This window comes from Chenopodium quinoa, unplaced genomic scaffold, assembly GCF_001683475.1.
Source record: "Chenopodium quinoa cultivar QQ74 unplaced genomic scaffold, ASM168347v1, whole genome shotgun sequence".
NCBI classification, from domain to species: domain Eukaryota; kingdom Viridiplantae; phylum Streptophyta; class Magnoliopsida; order Caryophyllales; family Amaranthaceae; genus Chenopodium; species Chenopodium quinoa.
The window spans coordinates 1351513-1370531 of record NW_018742556.1 but is presented as its reverse complement, the minus strand read 5'-3'; the positions used below and the strand labels follow the sequence as shown (position 1 = coordinate 1370531).

The window sequence follows — 19019 nt, the reverse complement described above, 5'->3', positions numbered from 1 at the left end:
TGGTCATGACGCGATCTTTAAAACAATCATGAATTCATGACCCAAACCGCTTATAAACCGAACCGACATGATCCAAACCGTTCATAAACCGAACCAATTGAACTGTAAACCCTCCACTAAACCGGCCCATTTCAAACTGAACCGACATGATTCTCACAGTTTATAAACCGAACCGATATTGACCCGGGTAAACCCGCCCCTAAACCGACCCATTTCAAACCAAACCGGCTTGATCCAAACCGTTTGTAAACCGAACTGACATTGACCCGGGTAAACCCGCCCCCTTAACCGACCCGTATCAAACCGAACCGACATAATCCGAATCGTTTATAAACCGACCCGCTTATGACCCAAACCGAATTTAAACCGCAAAGAAATAAACCGAAACCAAACCGAGTCGTGACTAACCCAAACCGAACCAAACCGACCCGCCAGCTAAACTAAACCGTTTCAATCCGAACCGCTTCAAACCGAAACCGACTCAAACCGAGGTCAAACCGAACCGTCAGACCGAAGTCCCACCCCTAGCAATTTCATATTTTCATACATGTTATACTATCGTGGTAGTCTAAAGATACAAGAGAAAGTTTCAATCAACGACTAGACGTACATATCATCTTGAGATGTATCCTATAAATGTATAAATTGAGTTATACGAAGTACTAAATTATTATTTTTACACCTCGAATATTTTTGGGATTGATTTTGGATTGAGTTGGATACCTTACTTGTTTACACTTTACTATTTATCTTTGGTTCCTTGGCCTTTGTGAAAGTAACCACAAAATTAAAGGGACCCAAAAAATGTCATATACTTCATATGTATGTAATTATGTATGGAGTACGAAAAATCATATGTCAGTCGTAAAGCAGTAAGCAAATACTTCCTCCGTTCTTTTTTTATTGCACCATAGGAGGTTGACACAAGATTTTTGGTAGTGGAAAAAAGGATGAGAGAGAAAGGTAAAAATACAAGATTGCCCATGTGATGGTATACATTAACTAAATAATCATGTGTTGAAAAGTAAGGGTATATTTGGTATTTGTAGTGTGAACACAAAAATTTATTTTCCTAAAATAAAAATGGTGCAATATTTGTGATACTTCCTTAAAAGGCAAGTGGTGCAATATTAAAAAAATGGAGGAAGTAATAAGATCCATAATTACAAATTTACAATAATTAAAGAAGTCCAAGTAAGAATTGACAACTGATGGTTGCTCATGAGTCATGACCATTAAAAAGCACAAAGTATTCAAGATTTCATTTTATCATGAGTCCATCATCTACCCAAAACCTGATATACATGATTGAAATTTATTGGACTACTCATACTCCGTATTTAATTACGTCTTCCATTTCATAATAGTCGTCATAGTAGACCTTATATTACCTCGGTTTGATATTATTTACAATAATTAGATATTTTTTTCTTTATTTTATGTGAAATCGTTGCAAATAATATGAAACGGAGGTGATATAAATTTTAAGGAGTAGGAAATTTAAAAGACAGAAAATATAGTAAATTATTACAATTACTCTGAAACAAATGTAAAAGATACGAGTACGATGTAAAAGACTACACAGTGGAGGCATCATATACCTCTCATCCAGTGCGATATATTCTACTTGAACATGACCTTCTTGTCATATTAGCCTTGCTCTTGTTGTCATATTGTATGAATTTCAACCAAAATGTTAAGGTAATGGACTAATGGTTTATACACTCCATCATGCTTATCTAAATTTAGCCGCACCATTTAATTAGGAAGTATTTTCTGTTTTTTACTTAGCTTGCAGTGTAATTAACGTAATTTGTCTATGGTATTGAAATAACTTGTCATACTCGGGTTACTTATCATACTCGGGTTACTTGAGAAAAACAACTCTACATGTACGATAGTTGTACAATAATATTTAAAATGACAAACAAATACACCTTCATTTTTAGGATCATTTCTCAATCTAGAGTGCCTCAGGCAGTAGGCCCTAATGGCTAAAAAGTAGCCAACTAATAGAGAATGAAACCATAACTTGACCTGTTGACTGTTGTCGATATCAACAACGAGCCTTACAACTTTTTTGTTTAGTAAGAACAAGACGGTAATTTCATACCCTGTTAGCCATTAGACCCTTTTTTTGAAAAATAAATATCTTGATGGAGAAAATCATTTCATTAAATAGTATAATATACTCCATATCAAAAGATCCCCTAGACTTCAATTTTACCACTTTCTTCATCATCTTCATTTTCTCCTTGTGGATCTTCACATTGAACATATTTGTATGTTGAAGCAAAGTACAAGTACACCATGAAATCTATTGTGGTAAGAATTGCCAACAAGAAGTAAAACCTCTCTAGATGACCCTTGTTTAGGTCTTCCGGTATCCACCCTGGATTGCTACCTCGAGCAGTTATCTTCATAAGTATGGTAACTATGATGCTACTCATGTAGTTCCCAAACGACATCGATAGCATGCATAGTGCACTCCCAAAGCTCTTTAATCCTTTAGGAGCCTGTCCATTGAAGAACTCGAGCTGACCAACATACATAAAAACTTCGGATGCACCAATAAACATGAACTGAGGTATTTGCCAAAAAATGCTTAGTGAACTAGCCTCGTCACAATCATTATTACAGTCCATTTTCGCGTATTTTAGCCTGTAAACCTCTACAACACCCGCTGTTACCATGGCTAAAAACGCGAGGATAAGGCCAATACCCATCCTCTCCAACTCAGTAAGACCTCTCTTCCTTATTTGAATAACTATAGGGTTTAAAACACGACGATAGATGAAGATGAAGGATGCAACACTAAGGATGTCGAATACAGACATGCTAGCTGGTGGAATGCGGAAGCCATGCTTTCCAATGGTTACTTTCATCGCGGCACCTTGCTCAACAAAGAGAGAAGCCATTTGAGTGAAGACTACAGAGTACATAATTGTACAAACCCATATCGGAAGAAGCCTTAATATACATTTAACTTCCTCAACTTGTGTAACGGTACATAATCTCTTTTCGTCGTAGTTTGAAGACGTTGAGGTGATAACCGCAGCCTTTTCCAAGATCCTGTAACATAAACATGTAATAAATTAAAATTAGCTAGTTAATTCAACAAATTATGTGCTTGTTATATATATAGGTCGGTCCATTTAATTTTATGAAGCTATTTGGTGTTAAAACTTACGTTAGTCCTTGGGTACGTAAGATCTTTTTCCTTCCATTTTTAGCGTAAGTCTTAGCATCCAATTCATACAAAACATCCCCTTGTTCCGGAACACGAACGTTCCATTTCTTTAAGGTTACAACAAGTACTTTGCCAACCCTCGAAATCGGGTTTCCTAAGGACTTGAAGTGCCTATAATGAGGAGTACCACCAAGGAAAAGTGCCAAAGCTAAAAGGGCAGTAATAGCTGATGCAAAGAACCCAATTGCCCACTTTCCATCATTTTCATAGTAGGCCAATAAAGTGTTGGAAAATAATGATCCTAAGTTGAATGCCAAGTAGAAAAAACTAAAGAAGGAGATTTTGGACCCTCTTTCCTTAGGATGTTCTACATCAAATTGATCTGCCCCAAATGTCGCGATGTTTGGCTGGTACCCGCCGTTGCCTAGAGCCACCATGTATAACGAGATGTAAAACAACGGGACGTGGAAGCCGGAGTGAGAGGTGCACGGAGTTAGCTCATCTCCACAACCTTTAGGCTTTAGTAAGAACAAATATGATGATAGTGATAACAATGCCAAGCCCTACAACATCAAATTTATACGTGTTAAGTAATAAATTTAAATAAAGGCCGGTTTTTTTAAAAGTGTTACAGTAACACAAATGATGTTACGTTATGTTAAAAACTTACCACAACAAAAATTGCTTGAAAAATAGTACAAGTTTTGTAACGACCCCAGTACGAATCACTAAGAAATGCACCAAAAAGCGAGAAAAGATACACGGTTCCTGTCCATTTGCTAACATTATTAGCAGCATCAGCGTTGCTTTGTCCTACCACTCTTGTCAAGAACAACACAAGGTTTACACCTACGCCGAAAAATGCTAACGTAGCCAACCCTTGATTAACTGTGTAATTAACAAAAATTAAGCAATAAAAACCTTAATTAGTAAAAATATTAATCACTAATTATTTATCTAAAAATAAATGATGAGTTAAAAATAAGGAATATGAAGGGATATATAATTATATACCTAGGATTAAAGTAGCAGGCCCCCATCTTCCAGTTTTGTTACGTATGGCTGGTTTACCATATCGATCAACGGTTCGATCAAGAGTATATTCTATTTCTTCACTTTCGTCTATTATTTTTTCCTGAAAATCATCATCATTAAAAAATGGTTAAATATCTACTTCACCGTATTATATCTAACAATGCTGACTTATACGACGACATTTATTTGTAGACGGATGAAGTATAAAATTATGTACATATAAAAGTTACAACTTTAAAAATTGAAAATTGTTATGAAGTAAGATAGAAACAAATTTTATTTTTTTTCTTTAAAAAAATTAAAGAAGGAAAAAAAAAAATTCTATCTCATAAATTAACATAGAAATAGGGAAAATTATTATGTGAGATTATTTAATAGTAAAATCAAAGCTTTACATCACATTTAAATTTGAAGATTGAGAAAATATTCACGGATAATTCATGATAATTGATAGAAATTTAAAAAAAATAACGATAATAATGGATGAAATGGATTTAGATCAAAAAAGTTTACGATGGAATTGATTGTGTACAGGAAATTTCCAAGTTGAATTTAACGGTGAAGTTGAAGGATCAAGAGGTAGCATTGCTGGCTGTTGGTGAAGATATTTATTTGCGTGTGCAAATTAGTTATTTTCCTCTTTTATATAAAGATATAATTTTTATTTATTTATTTTTGGTTATACAATACATACATAATTTGTCACCAAGTAATACAACTCAAATTTAAATCAAAAGTTTGGTTTGTTTTTATGGTTGTCCATTTGATCAAGGCATCATCATGGATGGAAATGTGAATTAGGCTTGGAATACTCTATTTGTTGACGAGTGACGACGACGCAACCTTGGCCAAATGCATGCACAAGCCTTAGTGTATGTAGTAGACGACATCGCCAACCTAATCAACTTCGATTCCATATATAGTCAATACGAAATTGAAATTATTTTTATTAAACCATACAGTAATTATTCATATGTTATACTCATGCATCAAAGATCAACAAAATTAAGAACTTCGTGTACACACCTTTTGACAAACGTTCAAACACGCCATAGTTGTTACGTTGTTGTTGTTGGTGGTGGTTGTGATGGTGTCGTCTGAGAAGTTATACATGCAAAACGAACAAAGGTATATGATTGACTGTAAGCAAAATTTAGAAATTGAGTGTATTGTTGAAGAAGAGGAAGAAGATGAATAAAGATTGAAGTTGAATGAATTAAACTAATAGCTTTACAAGTTTGCTTGTAAGAGTGCACTTAAAAGAGTGAGCAAAGTTTGGTATATATAGAGGAAAAAAAAAGAGGATTAATGGACACTACTAAAGTAGATGACGTAAAAAATGTAACACAAAAAAAAGTTACTTTTAGTGGAAACAAATAGTTTCACGGGAAGATAGGAGGAAAAAGCAGGAAATTTGTTGTGCATGCTTAAATGAAGCACAAAAAAATAAAAGAGACGTGTTTTTATTGGATTTGATTACCTGGGATCCATTTTATTTACAACTTGTTCATTTCTCTTTTTGTCAACTTTGGCTAAATTAAAAGTAGGTGTGTTTAGGCTGTATTGATTATGACATTATTAACAAACTATTTGCCACATTAAGCATTTTGTTGGCTTGATTATGAGTTTTAATAAATTTAAGTAATTACTTATTCAGTTTATGTAGATAGTTAGATACTTAGATGTATCATGTATGTATCTGTATGGTTTAATGTTGGAAGGTGGTACAAGTATATGATCCCATAATAATTAGGGAGCCTAAATTGATAAAGTAATGATGGGCTTTAGTATGGGTTATCTATTTGGCACGTGTCATATACAGTTAGGTTTTGTTTCTTTTTTTTTTTTTTACTTTAAAAAGTTATTCAAATTATTTATGATGAAAGAATTGCGATAATTTCATACTTCATATAAGTTTTTATTTAGGAAAATTTGTTAGAAAGGTACTTATATGTTGACCTTTTTGCAAAGAAGGACCTTATATGTTCAAAGTGGTGAAAAGGGTCCTTATAAGTCACTTTTGTTGTGTAGAAGGACCTTGACATCGGAATATGACCATTGACTTTACTTTTCCGGTGTTGACCATCACGCATGTGTCATGTGATTTTTTAAAAAGGCCCTTTCGTTCATTTTTTTCCCCACGTTTTCACATTCTCTTTCTTTCTTTCCCCGAATTTTCTCTCAAAATTCCTACTCTTTCCTCAAAATCATGGGGAAAAAAATAAAGAAAATATATTTTTTAAAACATCACGTGCATGTAACATGATAGTCCATGCCGGAAAGTGAAATCAACGGTCATATTCTGATGTCAAGGTCTCTCCTTACAACAAAAATAACTTATAAGAACCTTTTTCACCACTTTAAACATAAAATGTCCTTTTTCACAAAAAAATAAGTATATAAGTACCTTTTAGACAAATTTTCCTTTTATTTATATGAAGTGCCTCGACTCTAATATATTATTATTAAACTACAACTAGTTGATAACTTAACACTATTTAGACAAGCTAAGTATAATCAATTAGTCCGTATATTACAAATTAGATCTCTTATTTGTTGGCGGAAAAAGGAGTTACACCCCACTTATAAGGTGTATAAGTTCGCCTTATATATACTTAATCAACCCAAATTTTATTTAATTGGTCGAGTGAAACTTATTATTTTTATAAAATATCAATTCTTATAGTTAAAAGGTGAAATGAGCGGATCATGGCCTTAGGTTAGCTTAGCTACATGCTCAACTTAATTATTTTGACTAATTTAGGGTAATACTAAGTATATCACTCGTGATGATGAACTAAATACCATACGTTCAATGATTTAAAACCTATCAACTACTTCTATTATTTAGACATTATTTTAGTACAATGTTAAATATACTCGTAACACTTATATATCAAATTAAATTATCGCTCATGAATAAATAGCACAAATATTAATTGGTGCATCTAAACCTTAATTAATTAATTGGTACATAAATAGGTCTTCATCTAACACAACTATAGCCAACCCATAAAAGTTAGAACAAAGAATTGGGACTTGGGGGTCGTCACATCTTGTCTCCTCAAGTAGCATATAAACTCCCAATTTGGTTGGTTTTTCATTACACTTCCTGCATTCCAGCTTCTTTCCTTTTTACTAATTAATTTTCAAGCTTTATTAATGATAATTACAGCTGGGGATATAATTAAATTTTGGTTATAATCATCACTAGTCAATTCTAAGACGTCTTTTATTAATGTATTGACATTACTTTGTAACATCTGTTATAATTGGACTATTTTACTATAAGAGGATGTGTTTATCTTTGGTAAGTACACTATCCGTTTTTATTTACTTCCACATTTTAGTGGTGTACATTATTCACATTTAACTTTAATTACACTTTTGTAATTTATGCAAAAGAAAAGCATATAATTATATAAAATCTTGTTAAATCGTTTTAATATCTACTATGAGTATATTATAATCTAATTTTTACATGTACATAATTAAATATTAAATATATAACCTGTTATAAATTGGTAAATGTGAAAAATAGAAATGTTAAAGTAAAAAATAAAATAGAGAAAGTAATAAACTTTAAATAAAATTAGGTGAATTTTGTCAAAAGTAATTAAGCAAAGTCTCTACAAAAATAATGGTCAAGTGTATGTGTTATTGTCATTTTCATTGCTTAAATAATTATGTCGGTTTAACTTTTTCTTACTTTGATGCAATAGCCACACTCTTTAATTTGTTTGTACTTCTATAATATGATTGGAAATTATATACATGAGGAAATGAGAAGGTTGTTTAAAAGTGATTTAGATGTTGAAATTAGACATGGGTCGATTCAACATGAAGGTCGATTAGGCACGATATGAAAATAATCTGATTTTAACATGGCATGAGAGAGATGATCAACTCAGCATAGCACAACTACTATATGTTAGCTCGTTTAGACACTGTCCACTTAAGCATAAGGCACCCTGACACGATATATAGGCCTACATGGTCTGATCCGTGCTTACCTTTTAATTTATGTTGAATACCCACTAATAAGGGATTGAAGTGTCACGTGATATCTGAAAATACTTGGCCTTGGTTTGGTTTGACCTTTAATTTGTACCATTTATTGGAATAAATGGTTACATATAATCCATAAATAAATAATAATAATAATATAAAAAAAAACATCATTTTTTTTATGAAATAGAAGGCTAAACTTGGCTAAATGGGATTATAAGTCTTGGGACAAATTAAGTGACAATATAAATTTAGACGGTAGCTAAGAGCGAGTGGTGGTCGTGCACTCGTGCAGTCGTGCTAAGAGGGTGATGTGTTGCTGACTTGCTGGTGCATGTCTGGTGAGGAAAACCTGAACCGTACCCTTCATTTAGATAAAGGATTGAGATTATTCAAGATCTAAATTTATTGTAATGCTATTTTTACAACCCCAATAAATTTTAAATTAATGAGTAGCATAAATATATTACGGAGTAATGTATTTATATGATGGACAATAGGCTGCAAATCTGAGACGAGTATTTTTCTTTTTAATTCTTTAATGTGTTATTGTGACGTCTTCGAATAATCGAATGTTTTAAGTTTTATAAAAATCAAGATCATCCAATTTTACACATTCAAAATTTTATTAATTTTATCAATTTTTAATCGTTACTTTTTAGTTTTTACTCGATATTTCTTATGTAACTTATGTTAGCAAATGAAGAAAGAATATGATTATAATTCTTGTTAAAAAAAAAAAAAAAAAAAAAAAAAGAATATGATGGTAATTATTAGGAAGAATACTTCGACAAACTCAAGTTGTACTCATATACGATATACTGGTATCAAGTACTCACTATCTTAACAAAAGAAGTAGAAGTAATCCATATTACTAAGATTCTTCTTAATTAATTAACTTTGTGTTAGGGCCTGTTTACATTTACTGAGCTGAATTGAACTGAACTAAAGTGAATAAAGTTGAAAAATAAATATTTTATAAAAGAAGCAAATTAAGAGTTGAAGTGAATGAAAATAAACTGAACTGAAATTAAGTTGAAATGAACACACCCTTTTAGCCTTTTGGTAACCTTAAAGTAGTGTATAAAAGTGTTTTCTTATTCATGTGTAAACTTTATTTCATATGTAGGTTGCTTATGCATCTGATCATCGACTAGACGACAACAGTTTAAATCAATTTTCACATCATCAGTGGCAAACTGGCAAATTAACATGGGGCCAAAATTAGCACCTTGTTAGAAAGCACAACGTTCACCTTTTCAGGCTTTCCTATTTACGATCTTAAAACATCCCCCTTGGTAGCCGTCGATTTAGAAGCTACATGCCGGCTTACAACCACACATGCGCTCACCAACAACAATTCTTCACCTCTGCATAAAAGTAGCAATGGAATTGGCATGATAATATATTTCATGTTTGAGAAACGTTGCCTCTATTAGACTAACGGGTATATATTACAAGTATATTGTTAAAGGTGGCCGAGTATGGGCTCCGTCGTGTCAATGCGTCTCGTGCTCAATGGTCATACCTAGACTTGTGTAAAATTAGTCGTGTCGTATCGGACTCGTGCCTATCTTTCAAATTAGAGCTCATGCACGACCTGACTCACATGTCATGTCAGCGGGTCCCTTAATAAGTATATATAGTAGTATACATATATATTTGTAAAATTGGTTAAAAATAAACAAGCCGACGTCTAACTTACTGTGCTTGTGTCTAGGTTCATGCCATATGTTGAAAATGATGTTCATACATAGTCATGATCCATTAACGTGCTTCTTTGCATGTCTTGTCGTCGTATCAGACTTATGATAGGCTCATGCCGAGTCAGACCATTATCATATTGTGCCTAACCGGTTTTTGTGTCATCCCATCTCAAATCCATATATATATATCATTGTTAACACTCCTGTGAATTCCATTTAATATTTTTAACCTAGTCAAAAACACTAACCATTACTAAAATAATGGCCCACCAGCATGCTTCTTTGTATGTGTTGTTATGCTGGACTTATGACGGGCTCATGTCGTGCCTAACTGGTTATCGTGCCCATCCAGACCAACTCATTTCCGTGTCTACATATTATTCTCAAACACTCTTTTTTTTTCCAACTAATATTTTAACCTAGTCAAAAACACTAACCATCACTAAAATAATCCTGCCACTAAATAATTAAGGTATTAATCTTATCTAATTTTAATCTATAAGTTGTTGGAATAAGATGAAGTGAATATCCGAAATTGTACAAGTATAGTATTCGTCACCATATATGCAACTTGTAATCAATTCAAAGTTTCAAACCAATATAATTTTATTGCGAGATTTCATCAACTCATCAACCATACAATTGTCCATGCGCTAATGAGTAAGCATTTTGAAAGTTGACGTTTAGTTTACAGACAATCAGACTTTCAATTTGTACTAGTAAATAATATAGTCCATGAATTTTTTTGGATTTTACTAAATATAGTAGTTGCTAGTCATAAGCATTTAGCAGTCTTCTCCTCATATTTTTTTTTTCAAATCCTACTCACTATTCAATATATTTTTTCCATTAGTAATACTAATTCATAAATATGTCTCAATATAGTCATACATTTTTAAGGTAGGTTATGATAAAGATGTGAATCTATCGATCAATCCACACTACTTTTCCTATACTTCCGTATCAATCTAGTTTAAGTTACTGATTAAATTCAAAGAAAAATGTATAGGGACTTTATTGAATCAGTAATTCTCACAAATTCAGTCCTATAAAAATCATCGCTTGAGAAAAGTGAATTTATCTTTCCTTACTTCCGAACATATATAGTTGGTGGCATGAAGCTCGAACTTGTCACCTTATTATTTTTTTTCTTAAGATTAAACATTTAAAGTAAATACATGCATGATTATAATTGGTGCAATTTCACAACTAGTTAGTCCAATTAGTTCGATCTTGCGTTCCAGCTTCAATGGTATTTTATTTTCAAATGACTTTTAAGTAGTTTATGAAAACAACAGCTGGAATAATGATAAGTAGTCAATTTGAGGACGTCAACAAATTTCTTTTCCATATCACTTATCACCGATTTGTATAAGAGAATCTGGCTATCTTTTACTCAATTTTTGACAAACATAGAAATGACACAATCCTATACGTTAGCTAACTTTTCTTTACTAGAGCAAAGTTGTCCTTTCCTCCTAATAAAATGTACCCCGTATTTTTACTTTAAGTATCCTTTCACACCTTTAATAAAGTTTGTCGTAGATTCCTCTGTCATTTTAATGTCACATACCTCACATGTTGAGCCCATGATAAGCAAATGCACATGTGAATGGAAATAGATCCTATATTTAAAAAGCGTAAAATAAAGAGAAATATTCGGATGTTGTATTTTAAATTAGAGAACAGAAAAAAGTTGTGCCTATTTTATAAGGTTAAAGGGCTACTCTTCTCATTGCTATGTGATTTTGTTATGAAACCTCATTTGTCGTATAAAATAGACGCTTGTAACGAGTGCGATCTAGTCCTGTTTATTAGATAGTCTCTTATTTTGGTATAGTTTGTCTGTAAAAAAAAAAAATTTGATTGAGTATAAGAATCATTCATAGGCTCGCAAATTTTTAATGGAGTTGTTTCTCTAAGGGGTGGAAATTTGATTGATTACAGGTCTTTTTTTTTAAAAACAAAAATAAATAAATAAGTTGATTCATAGATATTTTCTAATTGGCCAACCACAACACATTAACCAATCTACCCTATAACATCTTCCATCCCAACTTAACTATTTAAATAGTAACACAAAACACCATATACACAATGCTTCCAAATGGGTTAGGTTAGTATTTTTGGCATTATAGCTTCAAATTGCACATTAATTAGACTTTGTAAATTATCGTAATCAGAAAACCCAAGCTTTGAGGAAGGATGGGAGGTGTATCTAATCAGTTTAATTTAATTAGTCAGTCAATTATCGAACGTGTTTATCTTATCCCAAATTTTATTATAAGAGCAATTGGTTATCTCCAACTAAGCTATCACAGATTAAACTTCTAAATCAATTTTTTTTTATTGGTCTTGACAGAAAACATATAAATGATGTCTTTTTTTTTTTTTTTTAATAATTACGGGGTTAATTTTTTTTTTTGACGGGAATTACGGGGTTAATTAATAAATCACAAAGTCCAAAAATTAAAAAAATTAAAATAAAAATACAGTACTTAGTCATTGTTGAAACCCATTGTATCCCATTTATGAGTATCCCACATTGGAGAAAGAGGAGAGGTGGTTCCACTTTATAAGGTAGAGGAGTTACTCCTACTATTGCCAATTGGTTTTAGTATGGAAGCTCCAAAGCCTTGTTTGTGGACCAAACTCTCCTCCTCCTTATTCGGGTTGCCTAGACCCATTTCATATTGTTTCGAAATTTAACAGAGATGTAACACTAGTACCGAGTACAATAATACGAAGTATTACAAGTATATTATTTACAATAATACCGTTAAGGTAGTATATAATTTAATACATTTAAATAGGGGGTGAGATCGAGTTATAAGGAGAAAATTTTAGTGAGCCATGAGATTAAAATAAGGATTATAGTACAGTACAACATTTAACTAAAAAAATTACTTCGTAACATTCTAATTATAACATGCATTGTGAAATTTTCATTTTTAGACAAAAACACGCGTAAAATCAGTGTAATTAGTGTTTATATTTTTATAATTTCCTAAATTTATACGATTTCTAGTGTACATTTAATGCTTATATGTAGCCCTAAAGGTTACAAATAGCATTTTCCTTGTTAATGTTTTAACATTGTGATTATGATATTCAAATGGGGGTAGGTTAGTGTTTTTAGCATCATAGCACCAATTGCACAATATTTTAGACTTGATAATCAGCTAATAAGAAATTTGAGGGGAAGACTTCTCAGTTTCATCAGTCAACTACTGAATGTGTAATTTATCACATACTTATCAGAGTAGTTATCACATCTTTATATTATAAGAGCAACTGGTTATCTTCAAGACTTCAACTAAGCTATCACCAATTAAACAATATAAGTACTCCATAACAGTAAAAATTCAAGAGAAGACTCAAACCTATTTTACTTCTAAAGACTTGGTCAAATTATAGATCTATATTGACTTTGACAGAAATTTTTGAATCATGTTTTTCTTTTTCAATATGAACACACAACAATACTTCCTACATATCAATTACAAATAGGGGTGGAAAGATTTGATCCCGTGACGAATCGCACATAGGCTCTTAGGCTCTTATTGTAAGGAGGGTAGGTGTATAATCTGTATATTGCATAGCAATATCTTTGAATGGAGATTTTTCTTAAAATCAATGTTCTTTGATATAAAATTTTGTCAAAAAAAAAAAAAGTAAACAAAATAATCAGATTTCCCGTGTTTTGTATAGTCATGGTCAACATATTATGAAATCTGCATAAAAAAGATTGATAATAGCTTCTACTTGTATAATCTTTGACTAGATAGTCATTTATTGCGTGTCTCTTGTCCTTATCAATTTACAGTCTTAAATGCAACAAACGCTTAAAAATCCCATACATATAGTGTATACATCAGACCTAGCTAATTGCTTTCTGAATGAGGTGCTGAGGTTTTACGGAGTGGGATACATTATTAGCAAAACGAAAACAAACAATTTCCCCTCCAATCCTCAGCAATTACAGTTTTCATAAGTTTAATTTCCTAGCTTCCACGATAAGTTGAGAACCCGAAAGGAGCTAACAGCAGTGGCACGTGAAAATGCTCAAACTTTTGTGACTCTGTGATCTGAAACACTATAGAGACAAAAGGGAAAAACCCTGAGGGGTTGTACTTGCCTGTGTTGAAGCTAATCCTGTATGTACCAGGATTTACTGCATCAACAATGTTCATTAACGGGTTACTTCTACCATCATTGTCTGTCTTACCAGATCCCACCAGAGTCCAGCCACTTGGATCTGATCCGGGAAATGAAGGGCGAGGCTCTGGACCCCTCCATGCCTCTAACTGTACTTCAATCCCTGCCCCGGGATGACCACCTGCCATATCGAGGACATGGGTTGTGATGGGTGGCCGGTTCCTCTTAGGAGCTTGAGTTTTTTTCTCTCCGAAAGAATCAGATGCAGAGATGAGATGAGAATTGATCATGCTCAGGCGATCTTCTACATGTTCAATAATAGCACACAAATAAGCAAGCATCAAGAAAGACAGTTGCAGAAGGACAAGAGTATTCTACACAACATGATTGATATATAACTTGGGCCATGCCCAATAAAATGTAGTGAAGTTTGACACTTGCAGAAGAAAGACAGTTGGATTAAAAAGTAGCTGTATTGGATTAATAGGTGTTGTGATAGATGTTATAAATTATTGAACAATGTAGGATCAATACACACATATTCATAGGTTGAGAAAATAAATTTACTCTCTTATATAAAGAGAAACTTTTGTCATTGAGCAAGTAGCAGCATGTAAAAGAGCGGAGGACTAGTTATCCTCGTAACTTTTTAATTTTCCTGCTGTCTTAACTCACAAAGAAGCTAAGTAGCCATCCTATCCCACAACAAATCAGCACTTAAAAGTGGTTCCCTTGAAAAAACAAGCATATAAGGGTATATTGAAATAAAATAAAAACATGGTTAGTTACAAACTTTCAATGATTAACCATAACTGGAAGTCATGAACCTCTCTAACCTGGAAAGCTGGGCAGCTTTGAAAGCATATTAGGTTCGGGTTTTTTCTTCAAGCCACTTAGTCTTAAATGCTTAAAGCAACTCAGAATTTAGCTTGACACAGTCTTTCTCCCTTTTCTCAAAACTTTGGTACTTGGATTCTTTCTTTTAATCAATCTTAGTTGCGTCAAAATGTGTTAGTGTATTAGTTTGAAGGCACCACAAAGACTTCTGCCACATGGGCTAGTAAGCTTACAGTTGCCATTTAAAAGTAGCTACAACATCACTATTAAAGCATTTCTAATAAAACATTACCATTAGCTTTTGTGGTGATGGATGCAGGTTGATATTCGGTAGCCACATCAGTGCTTGATTTTGCCGAGAAAAGTTTGGCAAGACGCAGTTCTGTAATTTTCATCTGTTCCTGAGCTGCTATTTCAAGCTCCACTACAGGCCTGTTTGAGAAGCGTCTCTGCAATCAGTTAACAAGAGTCATCAACATTAAATTAACGACTTAAATTTGCCACCCTAAAAAGAAGGAAGAATGCTGCCACGAGTAGCCTTTAACCAGCTTAACGTCTATCCAGAAACTTTACTCCATTTTCAGAATAACCAGTGCTTTATTTTGCAGATGAAAACTACATTTTTTTGTACATCATGTAGACACAACTTTCAGGAATAAAAATGTTCATTAAAACATAAGCCATAGCCCTGTCAGACACTTATCTCTGACAAGGATATGAATTCTTAGCCAACAGTTAGGTTTTCATCCAGACACCACATTTAGCTTGATCCACAATATCGAGAAAAACTTTGAATTCACTCTCACCAGCTAGTTTCTTTTCTCTACCATATTCTTTAATTATCCATTCTATAGGAAGTTTGAGACAGAATTTTGACCAGAACTGGCAAACAAGTAAATCTGTATTTATAATGTGAAAAGACATGCAAAAATCTTTGTTAATAAGGACTATATTTGAGAATGCCATGTCCCTGCACATGTGTCCAATTCTAGGACAAGGTCACGGTGTCTGAGGCTTAGAACCTCAGTATGACTAACACTTATAATTTGGATGTGTTCCTGGACCGGTCTCTTCGCTCTTGTATGGCCATACCCAAGTCCAAGTAATATAGTGTGCAATCATTAATTCCAAAGTTTCATACTCAAGTAAGTCAAAAATGTATTTTTTTTTCCCTGAGTTCCAGTCAGTTAGATTATGACACGCACTTAGCACGTACTCTAAAAGATAATCCCATAAAATGTATTACAGCCTAGGTATATGATAGTAGCAAAAGTAAGCCTCACTTCAGGAACAAGAAAACGTCCATACTTGTATCAATTTTAGCAAGCGACCCCTCCCCCAATCCCACAAAAAAAAAAAAAAATTCCATTTGTTCACCTATATGCTACATCCATATCATCAAAGGTGAAGTTGTTCCTCTTTCTCTTATTAAAGTATTCATAGGCATCCAGATCTACAGAAATCTTTAAGCAAAGTGCCATTGCTATACAAACATATGAAGTTTGAAGCTTGGGGAAATATGATGTAATATAGTTTCAGCAAGATATCGACTTAATCAAATGCTAGTAAATATAAAGAATCAAGCAATGCAACATTATCTTCCCTAACAATGGAATAATTACATAACTAAGTCGGATTTGCCTTAGAATTCAGAATAGAAGATCAGATGAAATTTAAGATGTTGCTATAAATCCAAAATATATTCAGATAATAATTAACATTCAAATTTATGAAATTTACTGTATAGAAAAGCTTCCTCATACTAGGAAAAAATCACCTTCAACTCAGCTAGAATTTCTGCAGTACTTCTCCCAGATGCACATATAAGAAAGACAAATCCAAACTTTTGCTTATACCGGGCATTCCAATCAGTCAGTTCCTGCACAACACAAGTACGGAAACCACGAGTAAACCTATGCTTCACTCATGTAGTCTATGTGTTTGACATGTTCACAGCTTCAATAAAGACAAGGACCGTGATTAGGAACAATAAGTAGAAATTGACTGAATGGTCATAGGACTCATAGATATGTAGTACAAATAACCAATTATATAGTCAATTTTCATGCACAACTGCCCAATCCCAGTATGCAAGTATGTATCATAAGCTAAGATCACTATGTTTGTCAACTGTAACTCAAAACATTGTCAATTAAAATATTATATACTTCATAGTTCGTACAAATTAATACATATACCTGTAATGTAGTGGAAGTAGCCGATTTCATAGCAGTTGACTGCTCTCCCTTGCTCCACCTACAGAGTGAGATTATTAAAGTAAAAAAATTACTGGATACATAAAACAAAATGGGAACAAAAACGTAAATGTAAAACCCAAGAGATCATGCAAAATTCATCTTGTGATCATGCCAACCATACATAATCTTGCTCAATGTGAAAGGGTATAAGCAGCATAAACCCCATCAAACCCTTCACTTTCAAGGCTTATCTCGAACACACACAAAAAAAAAAAAAACTAATCTTATGAATGATTTGATCCTCAATCCAAGTGAAAATCCCGCTCATCTACTAGATAAACATTCAAAAGAATCGAAACGCATCAAGATTTTTGTGGCTATGTAAATAATATAACACATAGCATAAAGATTTATGTTTTTAAATAAAATTGACATTTATCAATTTTTCTGAAGAATACTAGAAATACAAGTATACAACTATACAGACCGTATAGTCAATCCATTTTGCTAATTTATCAATTTCATCACAAAATTGCCACTTGATTTGCATAAAAAGTTTATCCTCATCCCTTCAATCCTCATTAATCCAAATTAACAAGTCTACTGATCAAACTATATATTTGATTACAACATCATAATCATCTAAAAATAAACAAATCAGCAAGAACCCAGAAAAAAGCTAATCTGAATAATCAAAGAGAGAGAGAAAAAAGACTCAACTGGGCAAAAGTCTCACCAACATGAGAAGAAGAAGGAGATTGACCAATCTGAGGATGAGCTGAGAAAGCTTCAAGCCACCCATAAACATCAACCTGCAAATAATTTATAATTAACCAAAAAATCAAGCAAAATTGGTTAATAATAGAAGAAATTGAGAAAAATTGAGACCTGATTGAACCAGATGTTAGTAGCAGATTCAACAGCATGATGAAGATTGGAAAAAGAGGATAAAGCCGCCATATGTTTGGCGAACTTAGTACTACCACAACATGCCAATAGTTCATCTTCATTCACTACCCATTTTGCTGATGACTCCATTTTTGTTATACTATACTATTTCTCTCACTCTCTCTTCACTTTTTTTTTTTTCTAATTTATTGCAAAAAGCTGGTTACACACGGCACGGTGTCAAAGTCTGTCACGATCCGAAATTAATTAAAAAAAATCGATTCAGATTTTAATTCGCATAGGCATAAATGCATAATACTCCGTAAGAAATTTTTGCACTATGTTGGAATAAACACTCATTTTTGTTGAAATTAAAAATAACTACCAATCTATAACCCTTTAAAAAGTGGGAACTTCTCCAAATGAAAGGAATAGTGATATGAGTCACAAGTCAATGAAATTTCACTATTCCTAAGTTGCAAAATGGGAGAGTTTGACCAACTTGCATTTCAATGTCATTCCATTCTCATTTTGTGACATTTGGTGACTTGGCAAATTTATGCTCAACTATCAACTTCCTTGGCAATGAACAATGGTTAATGCTCACTATTGCGATTATATGTTCATTTAATTAGTGATTTATAATCAAGTTTAATAATCACTATTAGCATGAACAATTTTATACTTTTTAAAAAATTTTGTTAATGTTAATTTACAATGCATAATATTAAAATTTTGTTAATGTTAATTTATAATGCATAATATTCATTAACAAAGTTTAAAAATTTTGTTAACGTTGATGTTAATTTATAAAGGGATTCATAATATTCATTTGTGTTCATGATAACGTTGATGTTAATTTAGTTATTTATTGCATAAGTTTAAATGTTCATGATATTGTGATTAAGTTTAATTAATTAGCTACAATCGTATACTGCTTGTTCAATTATTCATGACATTGTGATTTATTCCTGACATTGTGATTGATAATCACATTTA

The 19019-nt window shown here is 32.7% G+C and overlaps 2 protein-coding genes across 3 annotated transcripts; both read right to left on the bottom strand.

Annotated features, from left to right (window-relative positions):
- Positions 1–1843: 1843 nt before the first annotated feature.
- LOC110720439 (protein NRT1/ PTR FAMILY 7.3-like) lies at positions 1844–5500 on the bottom strand. Its single transcript, XM_021899472.1, has 5 exons — positions 5252–5500; positions 4205–4325; positions 3861–4078; positions 3191–3753; positions 1844–3072 (listed from the first exon to the last, which is right to left on the bottom strand). The coding sequence occupies exons 1-5, from the start codon at positions 5336–5338 to the stop codon at positions 2211–2213; spliced, it is 1851 nt and encodes a 616-aa protein (XP_021755164.1). The 5' UTR covers positions 5339–5500; the 3' UTR covers positions 1844–2210.
- Positions 5501–13685: 8185 nt separating this feature from the next.
- Positions 13686–18374, bottom strand: LOC110720438 (uric acid degradation bifunctional protein TTL-like). 2 transcript variants are annotated; one of them, XM_021899470.1, is made up of 6 exons: positions 18021–18374; positions 17853–17944; positions 17133–17190; positions 16712–16813; positions 15227–15383; positions 13686–14401 (listed from the first exon to the last, which is right to left on the bottom strand). In XM_021899470.1, exons 1-6 carry the CDS (start codon positions 18168–18170, stop codon positions 13944–13946), a joined length of 1017 nt encoding a protein of 338 aa, XP_021755162.1. In that variant the 5' UTR covers positions 18171–18374; the 3' UTR covers positions 13686–13943. The 2 variants fall into 2 exon arrangements, with proteins under 2 accessions (XP_021755162.1, XP_021755163.1); XM_021899471.1 differs by having other exon boundaries at positions 13686–14398.
- Positions 18375–19019: the final 645 nt, after the last annotated feature.